The sequence below is a fragment of the Ammospiza caudacuta genome, chromosome 3, assembly GCF_027887145.1.
Source record: "Ammospiza caudacuta isolate bAmmCau1 chromosome 3, bAmmCau1.pri, whole genome shotgun sequence".
Classification (NCBI taxonomy): Eukaryota; Metazoa; Chordata; class Aves; order Passeriformes; family Passerellidae; genus Ammospiza; species Ammospiza caudacuta.
In genome coordinates this window covers 62,040,578-62,060,354 of record NC_080595.1, presented here as the reverse complement: position 1 = coordinate 62,060,354, position 19,777 = coordinate 62,040,578, and the positions used below count along the sequence as shown (strand labels likewise).

The window sequence follows — 19,777 nt, the reverse complement described above, 5'->3', positions numbered from 1 at the left end:
ACAAGTGAAAATACCAAAGTAGCCAAAGGATGTATTGAAAGTCACAAATCCAGGATCCTTGGGTTAATTAAATGGTTTCTCTGTCACAAAAAGGTTGCACTGTTCATGGAAAAGAAAAAAAAATGAAAAAAGTAAAATATTAGAAAATATCTTGCATCCACCTCCAGTCCCCTCAGCTCCTTCTCACCTGGCTTATCATCAGCACTGGCATGGTCAGCATTTCCCAGTAAACTGAGGTGTACATTCCTGGTTTCAGTATAGTCTAATGTCTGATACGAAATGCAAAGGAAGCTATTAACAAGATGTTCCATGGGGAAGCCTGCCCTTTAGTACCCTGAAGTTTCACAGCTCATTTGGCTACCACAGCAGTTGTTCTTTCTAGGCCAAAAGAGCTCTGGCAGAGAAAGATGTATTTCTTATGTAAAATCCAGGAACTATTCACAGAAGAAACCGACTGGAAGTTGCTAGGACAGACCGCTTTTCTTATTTATGGTAAAGAAGTCATGACAGAGAAGCCCTTCTAGAAGCCAGTTATGGGCTCCACAACAAATTAAAAGACTTTTGCCACAACCAAGGTCCAGAAGTCTAGTGTGAGTTTGTCAGGAGTGTCCTTGTCTCAGTTCCCCTTGAATATCTTTAGCTGAACATCTGGAAGAGGTGTGGAAATGTTGAGTCACAGTAGCCCTAAAGTCCTTAGAGATTTGCTGTTGCAGAAGCAATAAATTCAAATATTTTAGCTAGCATTTATTAGCAAAATAAATCTCACAATCACCAAGCTGAGTCTTCATATACAATACAAACATGAATTTATCTTTTGTGTATGTATATAAACGTATACACCAGATGCCAAGTCTCCCCCAGGACTGAAGATCAGTTTTTATTGTGTAGATATGGCAAATTTTCATTATTTTTGCATCTCATTTTCAGGCACTCGCAAGATAACACAAGTGCTGGTAGACAAGAAGTATCTTACACTCTTGTTGTCTAAGAAAATGTACAAAACTTAGGGGAAAAGTTGCTTTATTGAAAACAATATTGTGCTTGGTCCTTTATAATTTCAAATTCTGTTTTCACAAGATAAAGAATTTCCTTTAAAAAAGTACAGAAAATCATGGTAGCAAATACAGCACGCACAAGAGTGGAAACCAGACATTTGAGAACACATTTTTTCACATACAGTGGTGCACTGTTCATGGAACACAATTAAATAGGCTGACAGCTGAGTGTTACTCATCATTTAGGAGAACTTCCAAAAGAAAGGCAGTCAGTGTTTAGTGTTTCAAAACAGTAATGCCTCTACAATTAAACCACAACTGGTTGTTCACTAAGGGATCATGTCCCAGCTCCAGAATAATGAAGCACAGTTAAGGCCAGTCACCTCAATACTAGGTTAAACCACAACAACAAACAGAGAATTGAAAGTATGCCTGGCTATATTTCATTGCCCAATAGACGAGTCCTTTCTTCATTATCACGAGGATTTTGCAGGCTGGAACTGGAACTGTTCGCATAAGGACAAGAAAAGAAGAGATAACACAGCTTTTATATTCTCTAGATACTTCAATGTGATATCAACATAATATGCAAAGAAGCACATAACATGCAAAGAACTACATGGATCACTGGTTTCCCTACTACTGCACAGAACCATGCACTGTTCATTCCCATGATCATACAGTGGATCAGATTGAAAGGGACCTTTAAAGGTCAGCTAGTCCAGATACCCTGCCATGGGTAGCAACATCTTAAACTAGACCAGGTTGCTCAGAGCCATGTCCACCCTGGGCCTGAATGTTTCCATGGATAAGGCATCCACTACCTCTCTGGGCAACCTGGTTCAGTGATTCACTACCCTCATTGTAAATTTTTTTTCCTCATATCTAGTCTGAATCTACCTTCTTTTAGTTGTTGGTGAGGATACTAAACAGTACTGGTCCCAAAGCAGACCCCTGAGGGACACGACTCGTCACTAGTCTGTATCTGGACATTGAGCCATTGACCACTGCTCTCTGCATGTGACCATACAAACAATTCCAGCTCACAGACACTTTCCTGATGGAGGAACCATCAGAGGGTTTGCTCATTAATGCCATGGTCTTGCTGCTTGTATAGAATAGACATTGCCTGGTTTAGCTGTCCGTTTAGGTCAGTAGGGATTTGGAAACCATACAGAGAAATTATTTAAGCAATGTTTTTATTGCTCATCTTATCATTCATTATTAGGTTGGTAGTGAGGAAAAAATGCAAGCACAGATTTCAAAGGTTTTCTTTATATGATTGCAAGCAAAATAAAGAATAAATATCTCAGCATACCTTTTCCTTGTTGCCTCAATGATATAAAATATTCCAGTTGCAAGACCCTTTGAGGAAACAGCCAGTTACAATTGTAGTAATTATAACAAACTTATACAATAGCTCATAACTGCAACAGATATTAAAAAATGTGTAATTACTTACACTTAACAGTGGCCATCCTCCTTGGATGGCTGCAGCCCATTCAAAACCTAGTTCTTCATTTAGAAATCCTCCCAGAATTGGACCTACAAATGCCCTGCATCAAATCAAAATCAGGTATTGGCATCCCAAACATAAAGGTTAACATACCATATTCTCAGAGAACTGTTTTATTGGGGTTTGTGGCCTTCCTTCAAAGACTCTTACCTTTGGCAACAAAGAGATTTTCTTCCACAGACCTGACTTTCCTAAAATGCACAATGTGTGAATTTGTTGTTTGCCAAGGCCCCAGTAAATCTAATTACCTCCTCACCTGGAAACAGGATCCACATCCAGAAAGCTGAATGCAGTCTTTTTCAGTAGAGAGACCCAATTAAGGAACATGCTCTAAGAAAACATCTATGCTGATCAGTTCTATCATAAGAGAAATTCAAAGTTGCATCCCTCAAAACAAAAAGTTTCTAAACTTCAAGACAAAGTTGTGATAAATATAAGCAGGTGGGGAGGCACAATGTGACAGACATGCTCACTGAAAGGTTCAGCTGTGTTTAACTGCCCTGCACCTTTATGCCTGTCTAAAAATGCAGGTTATAAAGGTTATGCAGCTGCTGTCTCTTTAGAAAGGTCTTACATTATATGGTCTCTCACGACCGAAACTAGAGAGTGTGTAAAACTAGAGAGACTTCCTGGAAGCAAGTTACATTATAACACCAGGCTTGATAGCAGAATAAACCTGTGTCTGTACTAAACCCTATACCAAATAAACAGGACTGCTAGACAGCTAGATCTTGGGGAAAAATGGTGCAAATTTGTGCCACTGAAACATACCTGCAGCCACAGAGGATTACAAGGACAGATAAAAATATCCTGCAAGTGACTACCAATAGGGTCATTCTGTCACTTCCCACTGATGGACAGCTCTGAAGGGCGACTCAGCCAGTAGCATGTTTCACTTATTTCTGGGATGATGACCCTGACTATATAGAGTTACAGATACACTCTGCTAAGCTATGAAAGCATAAAGAATTTCTGTGGCTTAAAAAGAAGATTCTACTTTAGGCTGTCTCAGGAAAATGGAAAAAGGAAAACAGAATTAGTCAGGAGCAGACATCTAACTCACTCCACGTGGGTGGTCTTAGTTTTGTAAAAAATTAAAGTCCACATCTCTCTGTAGTGAGCATTAGATATTTTACTGAAAGGAAAAATGACCACAAAAAAGTGCAAGTAAACATCCACTTCAATCACTGCAGTTTTTTGATATGCAGAGCAACATGTTTCTAGAAAGACAAGTTCAGAGGATTGTCAAAACAAAAGTTTTACCTTTTTGGGGGTAAAAAGCTGTAACATGCCTACCATACACTGGTCATGCAAGAAACTTTTGAACCAAGATCAACACAGCAACAGTCAGGTTTCCATGTGGCAGTATGTAGGGGGATAGAATATAAGAAAATAAAGATAGTGTAGAAAGTAATCTTACCCCTAAGGAGTTGCAGCTGGGCCAATTATCAAAGATTAGGAACAGGCCTGACTTTAACAGGCCACAGCTGTAACCAATGAGAAGAAGAGTGCTGTAAAAGAGTGGGGTGGCTGGTTGAGAAGGGAACTGGAGTCAGTTGGCTGTTTTGAGAAGAAGAAAGAGTCAGTGCTTGGAGGAGATGCCCACGAGAAACACCAAGAAGGTGTGAAACTTTTGTGATAAGGAGACAACAGTATGGAACCCCTGCAATAAGATGACAACAGCAGTAGTGTGGAACAGCTGAACTCTCATGGCTTACAAAAAAGGGGTACACTTACCCAAGGGACCACATGGCATTGAAGAGCCCAGACACCAGTCCCAGAAGACTCAGACCTTCTTCAAATCCATTCTCACTGCAGAAAGACAGACCAGTTGGAATAGTACAATGCATACTGTGTCTCAGTTTGTAGACTGAGACACAAATAGACCCCCTATAGACTTTTCCCCCTCCTTTTAATTTGCACACCACATAAATAGTCAACAAGCAGAAGGGTACAGTAGAATTTGTTTACCCAGTACTTTCTTCTTTACTGTCCCTCTGAAGGATTGGAGAGCCATTCTTCATCTGTTTTCTCCCAAGTTAAGATCACACCATCACACCAATTCCCCACGTTTCATATGGCAAGTGTGAAATTGTGACAGGTGGCTTTTTAGAAGCAAAGACTTGTTCCAAAAGGAACATACTAATAAGAGTAAATCAAGGCCCTTCTAGGTCATTACTGAAGTATGCATTCACAAAGTTATATTGGGAGGATAATGACTGGGGTGCTCAGTCAGAGAAAACTAAGACAATAGAGTAGTGGAAACATTTAAATATTACTATCTGCCTTTGCCTCAAAAAGGGGGGAAAAAGTCACACTTCATATTCACCCCTGAAAGACAGTTGCAGATTCCTAGTGTCAGTAACATGAAAGAAGTGTTGGACTGATTTACTTACTACGCACATTGCAGGATCTCTGGAAACACTGGGATAGCACTCATGCCAAGGGAAAAGCCAATCAAAACCAACACTAGCACAAACATCCACAGCTGACTGAAAGAGAGGCATTTACAAGAAGTTAGCTGCTGAAGAGTCTTTTCAGTAAGGACTCCATTTCACTGAAGGCTGTTGTATCAGCTCTCCCTGACTAATCAGTAAACTATGTGTCTTGAAGCCAATACTAATACTTGAAAAATCCAGTTCTATACTTTAGAAAAAAGACTTTGTAAAAGGCTTGTGCTCAAATGATATATTTTCTTATCAAATGCAGTTCATTTTATGACATGCATATAGGGAAGAGTTATACAGATGAGGTTAACTGAGCAATGCCTGTGTGCAAGCACCAGACTTGGTTTGCTGCAGAAGTGAAAGATTCTGAAAATTTTTGATATTTAAAAATTAGCAACCTAGGAGGAGTTCTATGCATTAACAAGCCTATTACTTTAACACAGCATCTAACCTAGGACAAAAGGATTGTGTAGTTGTTTTGTTTAATGTAGCAGTGTTTTGCTGTGAATTAACTTGAGAAATATGACATTACAGCATTCAGGTACAACAAACATTGTCTTTGCTAGTGAAAACAAAGCTAAAACCTGTCACTTTTCTCAGTAGGATATATACAGAGAGAAGTAAAATCAGTACTGCTGCACAGCCATGCAAATAAACCCTATGGTTTAAAAACATTGATGAAACAGAAAAATCTGGAAAATAAGACAAAATGAGAACTTTGTTTTGCTGAACAGGAAATGCCACAAAACTGTGAGGGAAGGAAAATAAAAAGCAACATTCTTCCTACCATACACATTACGATGAACAAAGTAACACTAAAAAGCAAAAGAAAAGGATCTATTTTATGAAGCTGTAATATCTCCGTTTTCAGATGATTTCACAGCTTCAGTCTCATGCTACAACATCAAAAAACAACCATGTTTCATGGTCAAAAGTGGAAGTTAAAAACCAAATCTGTTTCATGGTCAGAGCTGCTAATTACAGACCTATGGACATACATGACTATGGTTGAAAACATCACATAATGAGACAGGCTCAGGTAGAGGCAGTACCTTTCAATGTGCAGTACAGGAGCAGGTCCTAGCATGAAAAGGCACGCTGCTGTCATTAAGTCTCCAAATATCAGCAGCCACTTCCTGATGTACTGTGTAAGAAAAGGAAAAGCTATGCAATTTTAAATTGGGAATTTGTCATGTACATCAAAAAACAACAAATTCTTGTTTCCTCACTCCAGATGCAATCACTGGCAGCAGTGGCTTAGTACAGAGATTTCAGGATACTGAGCAATGATCCTTCTTGGTTAGCAAAGTATTTTAAGTCTTAGTCTTCTTTAATATAAAAAACACCCTGTATCATTTTACGATGATCTGTAAGTTCCTTCCAACCCAGGCCATTCTATGATTCTGTGTAATTCTCAGGTACAAAGAGCATTACTAGTTTGCATCAGGAAAAAAGCATCAGAAAACTGTCATTGTCCTTCAGGCATAGTATTCAAAGTGTAGGTTTCCTTGATCAATTAGCACTGGCTGTCAAAAAGGCAGTTTTAGGTGCACCACTGTGCTTTAGTCAAGCTGCACACACGGCAGGGGAGGACTCACCGGCAGTTTGTCGCTTACGAGTCCAAGGAGGGGAGAAGACAGGGAGTACGAGAGTGCCAAACCAAGGAATACCAAGCCCACATAACCAGCTGGGAGCGTGAACTATGGCAAGGAAGATCAATAAAACAAAAACCAAGACAAACCATATATGCTATATTCACATTCATTAAGGACGATCTAAGAATTATATATAAAGTCAAAATACTGAAATGTGCAATTTAAGTATTTTACTGATACCCTGCAGAGGTTTTTCATGTATTTGAAATCATTCACAAAGCTTCAGTTTCATTGCTTTCACCAATACTTTTTAAGCACGGAGGAGTGGTAGAGACACCTGACACAACTGTACTCATATAAAGCCTAAATAATGTCAGGAGGAAACATTATGCTATGTCCCCTACACCAGCACACTGGATTCCAACATTACAATCTAACACACTTGAAAGAAGACACTTCAGATACTGCAATTTCAATGGATTTAGTCTCTACCTCTCAAATCTTTAGTTTTATTTGCATAAGAAAAAAGTACTGTATTCATCCATTGTTAATCAGCACATCTTAGAAGTAAGCAGTGCCATAAAACTCAGTTCCAACTTTTCAACCAAAGGATGATTTTTATGGGAAAGAATAAGAGGCTTTTGCTGACACCGAGGCCCACATTTTCCTAATCCAGGCACATATTTCTGCATTGAAACAAAATATGTAATGAATCAAAAGCACCTTAGTTTCTCAAATAAGTGCCTTAACTAAGAGTTACAAGGTATTCCAAGATGTTTCATATGGTATAGACTCTATAAATATTCACTGTTTCCCTGTCATATGCAAACACATGATAATAACTCTAATTTAGTGGTTGGAATACCTGCCAAGAGAGCCACAGCCCTTTCACAGCAAGTATCTGTGAGCACAGAGCAGAAGGAAAGCCGAAGAGCCATAGAAACACACAGAATCTACAGTGGGATAATTTCAAATCCCTCCTGGGAGATGGAAGATGTACATTCACATCTCCACTGACCAAAGAACTTAGCATCAAGTCCCCACCACCCTGAACAAGTACTCCAAGTACTACAAGTACAGATTAGGCAGACAGAAAGTACCACAGCCATCTGTGAAATATTACCCCTTGGAAAAAACCAATTCATAAATAAAGCACTCAAAGACCATTGCTTAATTTTATCTAGGAACAGAATCGTAAAGGAATTCACATCAAGAGATGTAACGTTGCCAGTGGTTGCAGCAGCTTTCAAGAATTTGATTTCAGGAAGGAAGAAAAAATACCTTTTTTACGAAAGCAGTTTCTATGCCCTATTCAGAGACAGTACTTTGCAGTTGAAAGACATTTAAGTGGAGAAAGCCCATTTTAAAAGACCTTACACTTCTCATTCTCAAAGTTACCAAGACACAGCAGGAAGAGATAGTGCAATAGATATTGACTTATCAGTACTGTGTAAATCAAGTTATTTGGAATTCATACAACTAACAGTTAACTAAAGCAGTGTTAATTGGATGAAGCTCAATTTTGTTTAGGATATTTACATTTAGAGCCAGTTACTCAATATTTATTAACCCAAGACTTCAATGCATGTTAGCAGGACTTACCTTCTTTAAGATAAATAGAGATATTGTGGGATCAAAAAAACCCAAGCATGCACTTAGAGAAAATATAGTGAGACAGAGTATTAGGACTTTTGGCAGAAGAATGAGCTTCCAAAATGATTCCTTCTTAGGAGTTGAATCTGTTTCAATAGAAGAGGGGGGGAAACTGCATTATTTTCAGCGGCATAAGCTCATGATTGATCTTCTTGTTTTAGAAAATAAATAGTATTTCCCCTTTTTTAGTTTTCTTACTCCTATTGCACAACAGATGAAAGTCGATAGTTGATTATTACGTGCTATACCATTTTTATAGCAAAAACTAAAATTCAATAGATGAAGAAGAAGAGCATACAATTTAGATTCCAGCACTGCAAATCCCCAACTTGAAAAGAACTAAAGCATGTATTACTCCAATTATGTGAAAAAAGTATTTGCTTCTCTGCTAGCAGTTATACAATGAAACCTTCATGGATATGTCTCAGCTTGATACTTGAACACATATATGAACAATTCATATCTAATAAAAGAAACATGCTTTGAGAGTAAGATTGCTATCTATCAGTTGAGATCTATCCAAGTTTTTAAACAACTAATTGAACTCCAACATGTTCAATTTGTAGTCCAGGAAACTTTTTACAGAGGTCATGGTTATGTGGGAATTTTAAGTCAGGCCCTATTCCTGATGGTGTTTCTCCTATAATACCTGAATGTGGTCTCAAAGTATACAAAGAACTGAAAGTTCAAGCATTAGCATCCATCAGCTCAGAGCTAACATTTATGTAACATACTTCCAAACTGGCAGTGATATCATGACAATTTCAGAGCTTGGGGAGGTCAGGAGGGAAAATCAGCAGTAGCAACACATGATTAATCATTTTAAGTTTCTTCTAAAAGCCAATATACTTGACATTATTTTCCATGGTTTTCGTATTAAAGGATAAAAAAAATCAAAATTAAAGAAGCATTTCAAAGTTACTAGCATTTTTTTCTCTAGAAAAGAATAACAGAATTGTAACCTTACAATTATAGTCTTGCATGAGGACTTACCTTGAAGCTAGTTTTCTGTCCAAACAGGATCATCTAAAATTTAATAAATTTATATGACCTCCAGCACTTCATTAAACCTTTATTAACTTTAACATTCTTTCATGTTTATCAGATCCTGCACAAATAAATCCAGATCCAGTACAAATAAACACTTTTTTTTCTCCCTATAATTAGTTTTCCTCTCCACTGTTAACTCCTCAAACATGTTGAGTTTTCCTGTTTTAGGCAAAATCTGTCTCCAGCTTTTCTTCAGCTAGCTGCAATGACAAACCTATAGGAAGCAGACACAACTGATCCTTTACAAGCCCTAAATCTAAGACAAAAGAAAACAAAAATATATCAGTTCACTTCCACACAAAGTTCCTACTGTTTGCAGAAATTAGCATGAGAATTTGTGTTAATTCCAGGCCATCTCATGAATTTAGGTTATAATTAAACATGAGCCTTATCAAGATGATAAGCTAGTTCAAGTGGAGTTTTGCCCTCTGACTTGGATCAGACTCCAGAAGCCGACACTTTTTTAAAGACGCCTAAGTAGATGAGAAGTTAAGGTGAGTGAAGGAAGCAGGCAGAAGGATGCTTACCGTATCTTGGCAATATGCACATATTCACAGGCACCAGAGCCAGCACTATGCATCCCAGCGCGATGAAAGGGACCTCGTAACCAAATGATTGATACAAAAAGCCACCCAAAGGTGGGCCCAGCACCAGTCCAAGTCCTGAAAAAATCTCAAGGCTGCCCTAAAGCATGAAAAAGCAAGCAGAAATGAAGTCAGTATGTTGAGAAAATACAATGCAACAATACAAAGCAAGCCATGTGTCTGAGGAGCAGTACAACATATCCAGGGTAGTGAAAAACAAGACAATGCATTGCCAGAACAAGAGCTAGTAGTGATGTTCACAGGGTGGGATAGCAAAAGGAATTCCACAGTTATGTACCTGACAGCCATGACCTCTTCTGCTTTTCTACAGGGAACCTGTACTGGTTCCTGTACAGCATTCACAACTCTGCTGTCACCTAACAGATATCAGTCTTGATGTAAGGCAAATGCTCCAGGTAGCAGAAAGCATTCACAGGATACCTCAGGCTGAAGGGATCACCTCTCCCACCTGCCATTACACTCCAGCCTGAGGGAAAGGATCTAAACACACCTACTCAGATGGGTCATTATCTCATGGCATGAAGTATATGTGCAAAGTTAAAGCTTTCTCTCCATAAACAACTGTTTGGACTCACTCCCTAGGGATAGGAAAAAATAATGAAACTGCAATGGGGACAACTCAGATTGTTTTGGATATAATTTATTAATCTGGTATGTTTTATAAGATGCTAATTTGTAAAAGGACAGTAATACAGATACATCATGTGCTACAATGTCATAGTCACCACTGTCAACAATTGATTAATCAATGCTTAGATCACCAGGAAGAGCTGGTGGTAATAACTGCTTACAGATAAAAGTTTTGGTAACTTCCAGAACCCAGAAAGACAACTCCAGGGAAAAATTCTCATCTTTAGTTTTACTGATACAAGTCAGAGTAGTCAAATGTCCTGAAAACAGTCAGAGTCAGCAAAAGCCAAGTTCTTTATCCTAGATTAGTCTAGGGTTGCAACCTTTTACTTTCCTAGCAAAGAAAATAACTAGGTATGGCCATTAACATCACTGTATCCAGATGATGCTTTCACTTTTGTTGCTTACCAGCCATAAAAAACACTTGATTTGTGAGACTTTGGTTCAAATAATTTACATGATTTGGGGCTGTACATCATTTAGCCTTTCTAAGTTAATGAAATGGGGAGGGCATGGGGGGGAAGCTGAGACATTGCAGTAGGACAGATCAGAGGATAAGATAAACCTGATACTGTAAGAGAAGTGAGATTCCTTATGTTCTTAAGTCCACACCTCCTCCCTCCACAGAGGGATCAAGTTGACAAATGCTCAACTTCCCACTCCAACAAGGCCTATACTTAATAACTTCCCCATATACCCTCTAGGGTACCCAACAAGTAAAAGGAAGGCTGAAAACTTGTACCAAAATGGGAAGGAGGTGAAAACTGATTTTCACAATCTAGCACTATCAAGAAAGACAACAGAGAGCAAGGCTAAAAAAGCCTCATCCCCTCCTTCAGGCCTCAATTTTACCCTAGGATGCACCTTGCTTAAACAATCAGCTCTTTCTTCTGCCTCCGGCCTCAGAGCTCACAGTAACAAGAGCTCTCCATCATGCCCATTTAAGGACACTAAATCTACGTGAATAAATACGAAGAGGTTTTATTCTCAAGCAGAACAAGACACTGGAGTTCACAATATGGTGAAGACAAACATTTAGAAGTCATCTGTCTTTTTATAGCACCCTTTCTAGATTTTAAACAAAAGTAGGTACCAAGCCACAGCTGAGTAGCATTTCTGATTTTGGTCTTGAGATGACCTTCACCACCACATATCATTTTCAGCTGCGCATTATGGTTACTGTGCTCTCATAACAGAATTTCTTTTCAATTCTGATTATAAAATGGGTAACAAAGTCCCTTTAAGTCAACATTACTTTACTTACCTTTTTAAATTATGTTTTAAAATTTGCAAACAGGAAACCTTAACCTTATTGACTGAATAAATCCAAAACATGATTAAAATATATAAATTGCTCCAATTAAAAGGTCAGCTAATCACTGCTGATACAACTTAGTAGGTTTCTTTTGAGTTATAGACATATTCTTATAGATATATATTTATAGAAGTAATTAAATAGCTTAACAAAAATATTATTAAAAGCAGAAACTTTTCTAATTTTATTTAATATTCTTAAGTAATTTCTCAACATTTGCTCACTCATTAATATTTAACCCAGGTATTTCTGACAGAATATTTTTGAACTGAAAACCAGAATGTATTGAAGCATAGAAAGAGAAAACAGTATTTATTAAACACAAAACTTTTCTTTAACACTTTAAAAACCCCAACTGAAAAAGGGTAATATATCTGTTTGAAATGAATTGTTGATGATCAGAAATACTGCCCTCCAGTTTCAAGAAATTCTAGCTCTTATCTTTTCATACATAACTTTTATCAACAGATTAGAAAAATTAAACCAAAATTGTTTCAGTTTTGCATCTTTCAGTCATTTAAATCAACACCATTTGAATTAATTTATCATTTTTAATCAATTCACATGTATCCTTACTATCCAGGTAGAAGCAGTCACTAAAAGTCATACTAGTATTTTATTAGCATTTTGTCTTGATTTTCACTGAAGAGATAACTACTGCCACTAATGGTCAGCTGTCTTCAAAGCACAAGTAACTAATATATACTGCTTAATTTATATCTAACCAGAGTTATGCAAAGGTCTGAACTTATTATAGGATTGATTCTAGATTACAAACAAAACATTACATGATGATTTCAAATAAGACTGCATACAAGACAACAAATTTTCTCCTGATTTTAGGCTGCCCACTGGCAATTTGTCTTATTGCTGGAACTCAGCTCTAACACTAGTTTCTGAACTTACCAGAACAGTAGCTATATTAGTGGGAAATGCCTTTGCAAGGATTGAGAATGATGCTGTAATTGCTGCTGCAAAGCTTATTGCATCCATTGCTCTTACTAAAAAGCAGAAACCGATGAACATTGGTCCACTTGGCACCTTGTCAAGTATTCTGGAAAAGAAAAATCCCAACAATATATTGGATCTCTCTCAAGACGGAAGAAGCCATCTACTAAAGGCCCTAGAGCATCATTTCTTGCTCATTAAAAGACACAGTTACAAGACACTCAATGCTTTCTATTACCACTTATCTTTGAACCACATCAGTGAAATTATTCAAACTCTACCAAACTATTTCTGGCAGCTTTCTCCTTTTCCCCTTTACTTGGCAGTGAATAGAGCATAAAAACTGTAACCTGTGAAAAACTCAAATGCCACCTTTGTTGCATTCCATAGTTTTTCCAAGCACCTGTGCAAGAAGTCTGATGCAATGTGTTAGAATTAACTAATAAGAGATTCCTTAATTGATAATAAAACATTTATTTTGCTAAAATTAGCGACTTAGCATCTCCACCTGGCAGGCAAAGCTTCCCGTTTAAGCCCAATATTTTTAAGGAAAGAATAATTAAAACATTATGCAGAAATAGTTTTCTTGTTGCTGCACCTTTGACAGGCTTCTCACTGTCTACGAACTACTACTTAAATAGACAGAACCTAGCTCCTCTAATTTCAAAGTAGTAAACAGACTGAAACCTAGTGAAAGGGAGAATTGTTCATTCTGGTTTACAAGAGGTAATAAAAATTAAAGATGCAAGAAGTTAGATGACCTAAGATGCCCAAGAGTTTCTAATTTTGTGTCCATCTTTTCATATGGATGAAAATAATCAGAAGATAAATGCAACAAAACCAAGCAACAGAAATTACTTACCCAAACAGAATGGTAACACATCCTGAAACAAACATCCCTGACACAAACATGAATTTTGCTCCAATTTGTGAAAGCTGTAAATTAAATATCATTTTTACATGTTAGTATTTCAAGGAAACATCAAAAATTTCCCATATAAGTTACTGTTAAGAAATCAAAAAATTATGGGAACTTTATAGCCCCTGTAACTAAAAGATTGGGAAACACTGCTTCTGCTGGTGTGCCTTCATTCAATAATGAACCTAAAAATACTCTGAACAGTTAAGTGACTTAACCCAGTTTTAGAAAGGTAAGACAATGCTGTAGTTAACTATTTCACAGCCGCATGCTGCAGCTTCTGCAGAGCAGCAGGTTACAGCAGCATTCCTCATTATAAACAAACAGAAAGTTTGTTTCCAAAGCCCCCCTGCAGCACTATCACTGACTGAGGCAAGGCCAGCAATACCCATCACGTATCTGGCTAGTGAGAGTCAATGCAAGCTGATTTTTAAGCAAATTTAAGACAACCCTTAACAGCACAAAGCTTGGGCATGGGAAGTATGGTACTTTCAGGCCTCCCCATTAATTACCAGGGAAGGACCCCACCTTTCTTCATTTCAGACTCTCTCACCAGAGTGAAGGGTGACAGGAGGCATCCATAAAGGAAACTCAATCCCGCAACAAAGTACAGCTGAGCTTCTAATTCCACCCTGCAACTTCCCCTAAGGACAGTAGGTGTTTCAGGCCCTTCTTTTGTTCAGGCCTGAACAAAGTCCCTGCCTTTCAGCCATTATTACTAAAGCCCATACTTTGCTGAGTCTCACCCAAACCCTGAGGATCTCTGATTGCTGCACTGTCCAGGTCTGTTGATGCTCACTTCAGCTGTCTGCAGTGAGGACAGCACATTCACTGTAAAGTACCCCTGTAAAGTACCTGGTGAGGCTTGTGCCATAGCTGAATACCACTACAGGCACCAAGACTTGGACTTAAGTAATGGCACTTATGTGACACTTTAATGAGCCATGTCAGCACCAGACAAAAGCACTCACCACAGGGTCAACAAAGAGGCTTCCCAGTCAAAGACAGAGAGGATGGTGAACTGCTGCTCTGCAGCAGCCCCAGCTTAGGGAGTGATCCTGAGCAGCCCTAGCAAACACTGCATAGACAGCAGTGCTGCAGCACATAAACAAACATTTATATAACTTATTTGTGATTTCTTCAACATGAGAAAAATCCTGAATCTGTGGGAAAGCTCAAGTTACAAGAACTGGAAACATTTCTCTCATATTAATACAGAATGAAGTTTAAACTGAGTTAAGCAGCGGAAAATCATAACAGGAGCAAAATGTTAAAAAAAAAAAAAGACAACATACCAGAAAAGAAGAAGAGGTGCAGCTAACTAAAGAAAGAAACAAAACAAAAACAAAATACCTTTAATGTCGCCAAAGGCAAACCAAATATATAAGTGCCACAAATAAAATGGGGGGGTAGGAGAAAGGAGGTCATAGGAAGCAGAATTGATCCGATTACTCTAAAGCAAACAGAAAAGTTAACTAGAGAAACAAAACAGTTACATGTCTGTTGCCCTATGCTACTCTCAGGAACGACAGAAAAGTACTGACAAGACTTAGATCACACTCAGACTGACTGGTCAGACTCCAGTTACTGCAGACAGAAAACTGCAGTAGCACTACTGAAAAGACGTCTCTTTTCTCAGCCTTGCAGAACTGCCTTCATGTACCAACCTGTGTCACCACAGAAAAAAGTTACAGCTCCAATTATACTTACATAATTTCCCAATATTAAAGAAGTCAAGAAATTGACCAAAGCAAAACATCCAAAAATCAGGCCAACAACCGTGTTACTGGCACCCTTTTTTTCTGCCTGCAAAAAAAGATCACAACTGTGTAAAGACTCAGTCAAATTCTTGAGGTGAACAACATTCATGCCTTACATATTTAAATCTATTTAATTGTCTATTAATGCAGTTAGAAAGCAATTTCTTTTCTCAAAGGCAGTAGGAGCTCATAAGGTAACAACACAATTAAAAGACATGTTGCACTTCTAATATGTCATCAAGGGAAAAGCAATGTTAATTTGTCAGTGATTGAACAGGCAGTCAGACTATATAAAGGTGGCTCCAATTGGTGTGCAAGGGCACTAGCTACAGAACTTTGATCCCTTGCACAGTGAGAGGGCAGTAAATGGAGAGATCTGTTATCTTCACTGTGACAAGCCACCCCATAACAAGCACCAGACAATTTTTTACTTATTTAGCTGGCCAAATACACTCACTTGGGCACCAGCAGTACACAGGCATACTTAGAGAAAAATAATATTTCTTTGTTAATACTTGAGAGAAAAAGAATATTTCTTTATAAATACTTGGTAACAATTTGGTCATTAGAGAAATGGACTTCTGCTGCAAAGGCACCATGACCATCTTTTTCTTTGTTGTATTCATTCAACATAAGCAGAGATTTTATTTTTTCCCCCTTCCTAGGTCAGGAAGTTAGCACAGTTAATGATGGCCCAGAATGAGTTAACAGAGGAAGCTATAAATAAAAAGTCATTGAGAAGCTAGGACACAGAAACACAAGTCAGGACATTGGCAGAGTTTAATCTCAGTTCTACAAAACTTCTATGCAAAACTGAGCAAAAAATTATTTCACTTCTCCAAGAATCCACTTTGACTTCTATCGCATCTCATTAGTTTGCTGTCTCCTCTGCAGTCATAGGGAAGATTAATCCATGGACAAGATCCAGGTCACCATTTTATGCACTGCAGCTACAGCAGCATCTTGCTATCACTGACTTCCCACAACTCGAAAGTCTTAACTCAGAGCTCATAGCCAGCCATACATGTTCCATGGAGGTCAAGATATTTCTAAAAGTTTCAACATGCAAAAAAGTAATGTAGAGAGTAGCTAAATTGTGTGTTTACCTCTGAAGGGAAAAAGGGTCCCAGGATTGAGTAGCACATCATTGAACTGAAATTTATAGAAGCTGCTGCAACTAGTGTATAAAGCTGTTCTCTGGTAAGCCGTCTCGATTCCTCACCAACTGCTTCTGACAGGCCATCATCTAAAAATACCAAATAAAAATTATAACAAATCATTATAAGCTGACAGAGAGGAACAATTTACGAAGCAGGTTGGAAAATTAAAACCCACACTAAACTTGTACCCTCCCAGCTCTCAGATCGGAGTCGAGCCGTGCTGCCTTTTACCCGGTGCAGAGCGCAGACCTGGCCGCGGTGCGGGTGCCGGCAGCCGCCCCTCAGCCCGGCCCGGAGGCGCTGGGCTGCGGCCGGAGCTCCCGCCGCGCTCCCGGCCCGGCCCCGCCGAGAGACCCGGCCCGCTCCCCGCTCGGCCCGGCCCGGCCCGGCCCGGCCGCAGCCCGCGGGGGAGCCACTACCCCGGCCCGAGCGGAGGAACACGGGGAGCCCCCGCCTCGCACCTGGGGGCTGCTCGCCGCCCGCCGCCCGGCTGCCCATGGGGCCGCAGCGGCGCCTCCGCCGCACGTGTGGCAGCGCCCCCGGGCTCCGCGAGCACCGGGGCCAGCGCCAGCCCGGCCGCCGGCACTGAGCATGCCCGGCCCGAGGAGCGGCCGCGCCCGGAGCCGCCGCCGGGACTGCCCGCACGGACCGGGAGAGCGCCGCTCTCGCCGCGGTGCCATGGCAACCTGCCGGCCGCGGGGTGCGCCGCACACCTGGCCCGGGGCATGCACACCTGGCCCGCGGCAAGCACACCTGGGCCGGGCATGCACACCTGGCCCGCGGCATGCACACCCGGCCCGGGGCATGCACACCTGGCCCGCGGCAAGCACACCTGGCCCGCGGCATGCACACCCGGCCTGGGCATGCACACCTTGCCCGCGGCATGCACACCTGGCCCGCGGCAAGCACACCTGGCCCGGGGCACCCACGATACATTGCTAAGATTGGTAGACCGAGCAAGATCGCCGATTATTACACAGCCTGGCATGTTGCAGGATTCGTTATACAAGGGCTTAACCACAGCGTTGGTGCAAGAATTACTAGCTGTAAACTGACCAGGAGTTAATTCAAGGTGGAGATGAGGAAGAGGTGGTAGAATCACTGCATTTGGCACAAGATCCTATCCACAAGGTGAGAAAGTGAGGAAGGAGATGAGGTGTGAGGATAAGTTCCAAACACAGTAAGAGACAGTTGTTCACCTGTTACTTGGGAGAGGAAAACCAGTAATCACATCTTAAAAGAACTATTTTAACTATTTTAAGCTATCAGTATTCCATCTAGTCACCAGTTACAATATTAACATGCTTAGAAAGGACATTTCAGAACAAACTTTGCCTTGTACCTAACTTTAGAATCTCACAGTCCACATGACAGGAAAAAGCAGAACTACTTTCTTACCACAAGATTAGAAAACTTAAAAGCTATTTAGCAGCCACAAAGAAAAGCAGCGATATGTTCCTTTGCTGGAACCTAGTCTGAGAATATATTTTGTGTGGCATGTATTATGGCTGTTGAAAAGTCCCTAGGAATAACTTGAACTTTCCCTGTGTGCTTCCAGAAAAAGACATAACCATAAATCCTTTCCATAGATATTGCCTCTTCAGCAGCTTTACTCCCCTCCATGAAAAAAAAGAAAAGAAAGAAAAAAAAAAAAAAAAAAAAGGAAGAGCACTTGCAAGCCATGATGAGTTCACAAAAGCATAATAACAAAATATGATATATTCAAAGTATGGCACACAAGTAGAGTGAATAAGAGAGAATAAGAGAAACTTCTAGAGAAAGAATAAAATTGTGGCAAGAGAATAAAGCATTCATTTTTGTGGCTGGAGATGCAGTCAATTATCTTCAGGAGATGAAACAATTCTTACTCCAACTACTTGCTCTTTTGAGCCTAGACTCTTTAACTCCACAGCTTCCAACTATTTTCAAACCCCAATCATCCTTACATTACTAATTACACACGAGTAACCCAACAAAGCCTATAGAGTCAGTTTTCCACAAAGTCAGTGTGCACAGAAGGTTACAGTGTGAGAAGTAGCTGTGATACATGACTCCAATAGTGAAACATGGCTACAAAGGTCCTTGCTTATGCACTGCTCATTATTGCCAAAAGAAACTTGTTAATACAACATGTTGGTTAATTCCTCACATATTCTTAGTAAGCTTTCATTGTGGTTTAACACCAGCCAGCAACTCAGCCCCACACAAACTCTCATTTACTCCCTCCCAGTGGGATCAGGCAAAGAATCAGAAGAGCAGAAGTTAGAAACCCTATGCATTGAGATAAAGACAGTTGAACTGGCGAAGGAAGAGCCATGCATGCAAGCAAAGCAAAACAAGGAATTTCTTCACCAATTCCCATGGGCAGTCAGGTGTTCAGCAATCTCAAGGAAAGCAGGCTCCATCACAGGTAACTGTTACTTGGGAAGACAAACACCATCACTCCAAATGTTCCTTACTTTCTTCTTCTTTTCCGAGGTTTGCATATGGTGAGCATGACATCATACAGTATGGGATATCTCTGTGGTAGTTGGGGTCAGCTGTCCTGGCTGAATCCCCTCCCAGCTCCTTGTGTGCATCCCCTGCTTCCTCACTGTTGTAGTGGGCTGAGAAGCAGAAAAGGCCTTGGCTCTGTGCAAGCACTGCTCAGCAGAAACTAAAACATCCCAGCATTATCAACACTGTTTACAGCACAAATCCAAAACACAGCCCCATGCTAGCTACTCTGATGACAAATAACACTACCCCAGCCAAAACCAGAAGAGCTACAAATACTTGCTAACCTCTGAACTAGGACCGGTTACCAATCTATTAAAACAGTTTATCAAGTCTAACAAATATGTATATATTTTTTCAAAGCATATAAGCCTTTCTTGCTTATGTCACATCTGCAACAACTTTAATGACATGTAGTTTTCCTTTCAGATCCCAAATTGGATGTAGAATTCAAGGTTTAGAGCACTAATTCTCTATAAATACTAGTCATAGAGTCAAATTCATGGCTGATGTTCACAAGGTAAATACGTATGAAGGACAATTGCATTAAGAGTAGCTTCCTTCACAGATGTCCAGGATATTATGAAATGCTCAGCACATGTGGAACTACATATTCCTTATTATTGCTCTGTATAGTTGTGGAGATCTTAGAAAGACTTGCATTGCAATCAAGAAAGTCCTTAGTACA

General features: G+C 39.8%; 1 protein-coding gene across 2 annotated transcripts; it reads right to left on the bottom strand.

The window, feature by feature from the left end:
- Window positions 1–793: 793 nt before the first annotated feature.
- On the bottom strand, window positions 794–19,174 carry SLC18B1 (solute carrier family 18 member B1). 2 transcript variants are annotated; one of them, XM_058802179.1, is made up of 14 exons: window positions 19,053–19,174; window positions 16,540–16,679; window positions 15,384–15,479; window positions 13,617–13,690; window positions 12,713–12,860; window positions 9,784–9,940; window positions 8,156–8,292; window positions 6,557–6,658; window positions 6,011–6,102; window positions 4,908–5,003; window positions 4,249–4,323; window positions 2,458–2,551; window positions 2,314–2,360; window positions 794–1,501 (listed from the first exon to the last, which is right to left on the bottom strand). In XM_058802179.1, the coding sequence occupies exons 1-14, from the start codon at window positions 19,096–19,098 to the stop codon at window positions 1,432–1,434; spliced, it is 1,374 nt and encodes a 457-aa protein (XP_058658162.1). In that variant the 5' UTR covers window positions 19,099–19,174; the 3' UTR covers window positions 794–1,431. The 2 variants fall into 2 exon arrangements, with proteins under 2 accessions (XP_058658162.1, XP_058658163.1); XM_058802180.1 differs by lacking the exon at window positions 19,053–19,174 and adding an exon at window positions 17,055–17,194.
- Between the last annotated feature and the right edge of the window lie 603 nt (window positions 19,175–19,777).